We start from the raw sequence: 6,687 nt of genomic DNA, 5'->3' as shown, positions 1-6,687 counted from the left end.
GTTGGCACACACCTGCAATCCCAGCTGCTTGGAGGCTGAGGCAGGAGAATCGCTTGAACCCAGGAGACAGAGGTTGCAGTGGGCTGAGATTGCGCCATCTCAATAAATAAATAAATAAAAAGTGAATTTATTTTCCCAGATAATTCCTGTTTTGGGAGCAGCAATTTTTTTTTTTTTAGGGTAGCTACTCTTCCATGAAACACCCTTGTCCTAACCTCCCCCTTATCCTGGGCTTCTTTTTCGACCTGATCCCTCAGTGATCTTTGACGCTGGGCTTTGCTGCCCGGCAGGTGCCACTCATCCCTCACCCCTCCCCTCCCAGCTCACCCTCTTCGCCGCCCGGTCTCAGGGTCTTCTTCACTCCTTTCTCCCTCTCCTTGTCTCTCCCCTATCCCATTCCTGGAAGTTCTGGACTGGAGGTGGCTGCTCTGGCTTCTCCTCCCTCCTAGGAGCCTCAGATAGTGTTGGGGGCAGGGGGAGTGCAGCGGGGAGGGCACAGGATGGGCTGGCGAGGAGAGTCAGTGCTGGGCTCGCACCAGGAGCCAGGAGCCTGACGTCACCACGCCCTGCCTGTCAATCTCCGGCGCGCGCCGCTCGCAGCCGCCTTTTCTGCCACTAACTGTGTCTCTCACTAGCGGAGCCGGCACAGCTACAGGCGCCCGGCGCTCGCCTCCTCCCCGGCCCGGCCGCCTCTTGCAGGCAGCTGCTCTGTCCGCGCGGGGAGCTCAGCCCGGCGCCCCGCCTCGGCGCCCATGACCAGCGACTTCCAGAAGTCCTGACGCCCCAGGTAAGCGGTCGAGTTCCCCAGGGAACTTTGAGGATGTGGGGAGAAAAGGGGAGAAAGACCGCCAGGGGACGGGTCTTACAAGAAGCGGAGAAATTGAGCCAACCTTCACTCTGAACCTCCGCTGCCCCATACACACACCCTAGTCTCTCCTTCAAGACCCTCTTCGCAGGGGTCTCTGGGCTCCAAGGAGCTCCAGGCTTCGCAATGGCAGAAACTTCGCTTTCAGCACCGCGGACAGCGTCTCCGCTGCCCAGCTCGGTGGCGATGCCCTGATCTCGCCGCCACTACCCCGGCGGGACTCTCCCAGGATGACACTCCTAGTTTGGTGCACTCGGGTGCCCGTGCAAATACTGGCGCCCTTGAAGGACTGATCCGTGTGCATATGAGTGCATGTTTTCCTGGTGTGTATCTGCAAAAACTCAGAAGTCCGAGTGGACATTTCACTCACTCAACAGGTATTTATTTTGGGTTCGCACTTAACCCCTGTTTCCCCGCTCTGCTCTGGGGTCCCAGGGTGGGATGTGCAACTCGAGTGAGGCAATGCGAGAGGAGGCTCTACGCGAGGGGAAGTTTCCTGGCAGCCTCAAGGGTACACCTGACGCCTACACTCCCTCTCTATGCAGGGTGCAAATCCGGCCGAGATGAACGCGAGCGCCGCCTCGCTCAACGACTCCCAGGTGGTAGTAGTGGCGGCCGAAGGAGCGGCGGCGGCGGCGGCCACAGCAGCAGGGGGGGCGGATACAGGCGAATGGGGACCCCCTGCTGCGGCGGCGGCTCTAGGAGCAGGTGGCGGGGCTAATGGGTCGCTGGAGCTGTCCTCGCAGCTGTCGGCTGGGCCACCGGGACTCCTGCTGCCAGCGGTGAACCCGTGGGACGTGCTCCTCTGTGTGTCGGGGACAGTGATCGCTGGAGAAAATGCGTTGGTGGTGGCACTCATCGCGTCCACCCCGGCGCTGCGCACGCCCATGTTCGTGCTGGTGGGCAGCCTGGCCACCGCTGACCTGCTGGCGGGCTGTGGCCTCATCCTGCACTTTGTGTTCCAGTACATGGTGCCCTCGGAGACTGTGAGTCTGCTCACGGTGGGCTTCCTCGTGGCCTCCTTCGCCGCCTCTGTCAGCAGCCTGCTGGCCATTACGGTGGACCGCTACCTGTCCCTCTATAACGCGCTCACCTATTACTCGCGCCGGACCCTGTTGGGCGTGCACCTCCTGCTTGCCGCCACCTGGACCGTGTCCCTAGGCCTGGGGCTGCTGCCCGTGCTGGGCTGGAACTGCCTGGCAGAGCGCGCCGCCTGCAGCGTGGTGCGCCCGCTGGCGCGCAGCCACGTGGCACTGCTCTCTGCCGCCTTCTTCGCGGTCTTCGGCATCATGCTGCACCTGTACGTGCGCATCTGCCAGGTGGTCTGGCGCCACGCACACCAGATCGCGCTGCAGCAACACTGCCTGGCACCGCCCCATCTCGCCGCCACCAGAAAGGGCGTAGGTACGCTGGCCGTTGTGCTGGGCACTTTCGGCGCCAGCTGGCTGCCCTTCGCCATCTATTGCGTGGTGGGCAGCCACGAGGACCCGGCGGTCTACACTTACGCCACCCTGCTGCCTGCCACCTACAATTCCATGATCAATCCCATCATCTATGCCTTCCGCAACCAGGAGATCCAGCGCGCCCTGTGGCTCCTGTTCTGTGGCTGTTTCCAGTCCAAAGTGCCCTTTCGTTCCAGGTCCCCCAGCGAGGTCTGAAGGGCTCGCTCCGTGTCCTCTCGCCAACACCGCACCCGCAACAAGCTAGCCTTTGGTAAGCTCGGTGTCTGCTGATGAACTCTGAGATCCCAATGCCATGAGTCTGACTTCGGAAAGAAAAAGGGACTAAAGAGAAATGCAACAAACTCACAAGGACAAAGAGGCTTGTTGGCACTTTACATATACAGTGTATACATGTGTACATATATATACAAATATTTGTATCTTCTGGAGGTGTTCAGGATGTGGAGCTTCCTATTCTGTGAAAAACCAAGAAAATGATATGGTTGTATACTCAAATTTTACATCACATTTGTCAAGTAAAGACATTCCAATACTGCTTAATTATAGCACTTTATTTTTAGCTGCTGAACTGCCAAAACAGTGTTGCCATTTTCAAGGGCAGGGAAAAGGGATGAAAAGGTGTATTTTTGTTGTATGTGATAGAATATTTTGCTGCACATGCATCAACAAATTACAACATATTTTGTACACGAATAAACCCATTATAAGAATGTAATTTGGGGTATGTGACTGACTATAGAACTATTAGAGAACTGAATTATAAGTGTATGAGTGTCCTTCCTTCCTTCCTTTCTTTCCTTCTTTCCTTCTTTCTTTTTCTTTCATTCATTCAAAATAGAGTCTCACTCTGTTGTCCAGGTTGGAATGCAGTGGCTCAGTCATAGCTCAGTGCAGCCTCAAACTGCTGAACCCAAGAAATCCTGCCTTAGCCTTCCTAGTAGCTGGGCCTACAGGCATGCCACAGCACCCAGATTACTTTATTTATTTTTTTAAAGTTTTTAAAATTTCAATAGTTTTGAAGGTACAGGTTTTGTTTTTTTTTTTTTTTTTACCTAGATGAGTTCTTTAGTAGTGAATTCTGAGATTTTAGTGCACCTGTTACCTGAGCAGTGTACACTGTACCCAATATATAGCCTTTTATCCCTCACTTCCCTCCCAGCCTTTACCCACTCCATGTCCCCAAAGTCCATTATATCGCTCTGCATGTTTTTATGTCCTCATAGCTTAGCTCCCACTTGTAAGTGAGATCATATGGTATTTGATTTTTCATTCTTGAGTTACTTCACTTAGAATAATGACCTCCAGTTCCATCCAAGTTGCTGCAAAAGATATTATTTCACTTCTTTTTATGGCTGAATGGTATTCCATAGTGTATACGATTATCTTTTCTTTATCCACTCCTTGGTCAAAGGGCACTTAGGTTGGTTCCATAATCCTTGCAATTGCAAGTTTAATTTGTAGCATCATTTTCCTGAGAAAACCTTAATGTAAAAAAAATATGCATTTGCACATTGTTTGTAAACTTTCACTGAAATACCAAATTTATATTGTTGTGGTTGGGAGGGAGTGTGCAGGAAGAGAGTAATGTATTTATGTAACAGCATTCACAGGACAACAAAGAGCACTACTCCTTTGGTTACTGGGTTTGAAAAACAAGTGTCAGAGGACGTCCAAAACTATTTTTTCCTTTTATTCCCTGTGCACTTGTGAATCCTGAAACCACAGCTTTCAATTGTAATTTTTCCAGTATGGCAAGAATTTTAAAGATTTAAAATTCATGTTGACTTAGTACATTATTGCTGGCCAGATCTTGTAGTAAAATTCACAGCCTTGTAAAATGAATAAATTCTTCCAAGACAGAATTCCAAGAAATATACCTCCAACCTCATGAGGTACATGAAATTATATCCAGTATCCTCTCTTGAGGTATTCTAATCTTCAAAAGAGGACACTAAAATCCTTGAGCACTAAACATTCCCATTCCACTGATAGGTGTGAGTCATGATTATTCTTCTTCCCTTCTTACAGGATGATGTGGGGATAAATCGGAGAACATATGAGGGCATGCTCTGAGCCCTCTGTGAATTAATATGCACACCAGCCCAAGTCATTACTACTCTTAGGCCTTAGGAAAAGACACACAAGAAAATTTGTTCATAGATTTCACAAATATTTATTGAGTTTTTACTACAATTGAGTTCCTAGACACAATTCTAGGGCTTGGAATATGGAAGTGGAAAAAAAAAACAAAAAAACAGGCAAGAAGTCTCTGTACTCCATAGTGCTACTTTCTAGTGGGAGAGATGGCCTACAAACAAGCAAACAAACAAATACATAATGTCCTGTTAGGATAAATGCGAGGAAGGAAAATAAAGGAAGATGAGGGGTGGCAAGCTGTGGAGGGTGCTCCAGTAAGGGCAGCCAGGGATGATCTCTCTGAGGAGACAACATCCAGGAGGAAAGCTCAGTGAAGCGAGAGTGAGACGCATGTGAGGGAAGAGCTTTCCAGACAGAGGAAGCAGCAAGTATGCAGGCCTCCAGGTGGGAGCATGCTCGGCAAGTTCAAGGAACAGCAAGAAGGTCAACGTAGCTGGACAAGCTGAGCAAGGGGAAGAGATAGGAGAGGGACCTGGGATTGGATCATCTCAAACTTCACAGATCACTCTAGGGACTTGGGCTTTGACCCTGAGTGATATAGAAGTGACACGATATGATTTACATTTTAAAAAAATCACTCTAGCTATCCTGTCAAAAATAGTCTCTAGGAGGGTAGAGTGAGAGCAGGAGATAGGGATCTATAAACATAATCCCCTGAGAAATGACAGTGGCTTGGAGCACAGTGGCAGTGGTGAAGATGGTGAGAAATAGTAGGTTCTAGAAATGTGTTGAAGGATCGATGGGATGTGGGGCATGACAGAAAAAAGTTCAGAATTAGTCAAATGAGTGAATGCACGGGACTTTAGTGAGCAAGGAAAAACAGGTCTGGGGGTGGGGTACATTGGGAAGTGTGATGATTAATTTTATGTGTCAACTTGACCAGACAATAGGGTACCCAGATATTTTGGTCAAACACATTTTGATCATTTGAAGGTCTGAATAGAACAAAAGTATTGGCCTTCCCCAAGCAAGAAAGAAATCTTTAGTGGGTTTCCCTTGGACTCCACCTACAACATTGGCTCTTCCCGGTTCTATGGCAGGTGGTCTGGAGACTGGTACTACAGCGTCAGCTTCCCTGGGTCTCCAGCCCCCTGGCCCACCTTGCAGATTTTGGACCTGCCAGCCTCCATAATCATTGATCAATTTCTTAGAATAAATGTCTTCATATGCACATATGCATACATGTGCGTGCACACACATGCACATCCTATGGGTAGGATGTATTTATGTACATATACATCCTATTGGTTCTGTTTCTCTGAAGAACTTGACCAATACAGGAAGGGTGGTAAATTTTAAGAGTTAGTTTTAAATACCTAAATAGAGAGCTCATGTGTGCAGTTTATTCATTTATTTATTTCACAAGCACTTCTATAGCACTTACTATATGCCAGAGATTGCTCTAAGTCCTTTACAAATATTAGCTTATTTAATCACCACCTTCATTTAATCTCAGACTGGTCAAGTCTCAGCAGGAGACAAATGGCACACCCAAACCAGGTGACTGAGGAGAGTTTAATGAGGAGACTATTTATAAAAGTGTGAGCATAGCTAAGGGAAATCAACAAGGAATAGTGAAATGCCCCAGAACTGGCACCAGCAGGGCTGCGAGAACAGGGAAGAGAGAGCAATTACTGGAACAAGGAGACAAGGCTTACGTCTTGGCTGTCCAGCAGGAGCTATGGGCTTCGACAGAGGAAGGTAGCAACTGCCATCCTAGAGGTTGACAGGGAGAGATCTGGGAGAATAAATTACCAGAACTCTCTCTTCTCTCTGTCCCACCTCTTGATGGAGGCTTCCATTAACTAAACTCAGTCAGAAGCCAGACAGCAAGACAACTCTTTGGTGCAGGCCACACAGATCAGCTTCCCTGGGGACTGAGCAGATGGAAAGGGTGAGAGGTGGATCTGCTGGTGCAGAGAATATCCAGTACAAACTCTGTGAGCTCAGTACTCTCATTGCTCCACTTTTTAGCTGAGGAAATAGGGGCACAGAGAGGTTAGCTATGCATGTCTGGAATTTAGGAACAAGGTCTAAGCAGGACAGATGATTTTGGGACTTACCAACATGTAGGTGGCACGTAAAGCCTTGGGTCTAGAAGGGGTCGCCTCGTGAATACTCATAGAAAACAGAAGAGGGACAAGGACTGATCCCCAGGAAACTGAAGCATTTAGAAATCAAGAAGAAATGGAGGATCAAGCA

The 6,687-nt window shown here is 49.0% G+C and overlaps 1 protein-coding gene across 2 annotated transcripts; it reads left to right on the top strand.

The window, feature by feature from the left end:
• Positions 1-630: 630 nt before the first annotated feature.
• On the top strand, positions 631-3,043 carry GPR6 (G protein-coupled receptor 6). Of its 2 annotated transcripts, XM_012438361.2 has the most exons (3): positions 631-787; positions 1,014-1,122; positions 1,411-3,043. In XM_012438361.2, exons 2-3 carry the CDS (start codon positions 1,096-1,098, stop codon positions 2,521-2,523), a joined length of 1,140 nt encoding a protein of 379 aa, XP_012293784.1. In that variant the 5' UTR covers positions 631-787; positions 1,014-1,095; the 3' UTR covers positions 2,524-3,043. The 2 variants fall into 2 exon arrangements, with proteins under 2 accessions (XP_012293784.1, XP_012293785.1); XM_012438362.2 differs by lacking the exon at positions 1,014-1,122.
• Positions 3,044-6,687: the final 3,644 nt, after the last annotated feature.

Source organism: Aotus nancymaae, unplaced genomic scaffold (assembly GCF_030222135.1).
Source record: "Aotus nancymaae isolate 86718 unplaced genomic scaffold, 86718_ANA_hifiasm-v0.15.2.pri h1tg000040l, whole genome shotgun sequence".
NCBI lineage: Eukaryota > Metazoa > Chordata > Mammalia > Primates > Aotidae > Aotus > Aotus nancymaae.
This window is presented reverse-complemented; position numbering and strand designations above follow the sequence as displayed.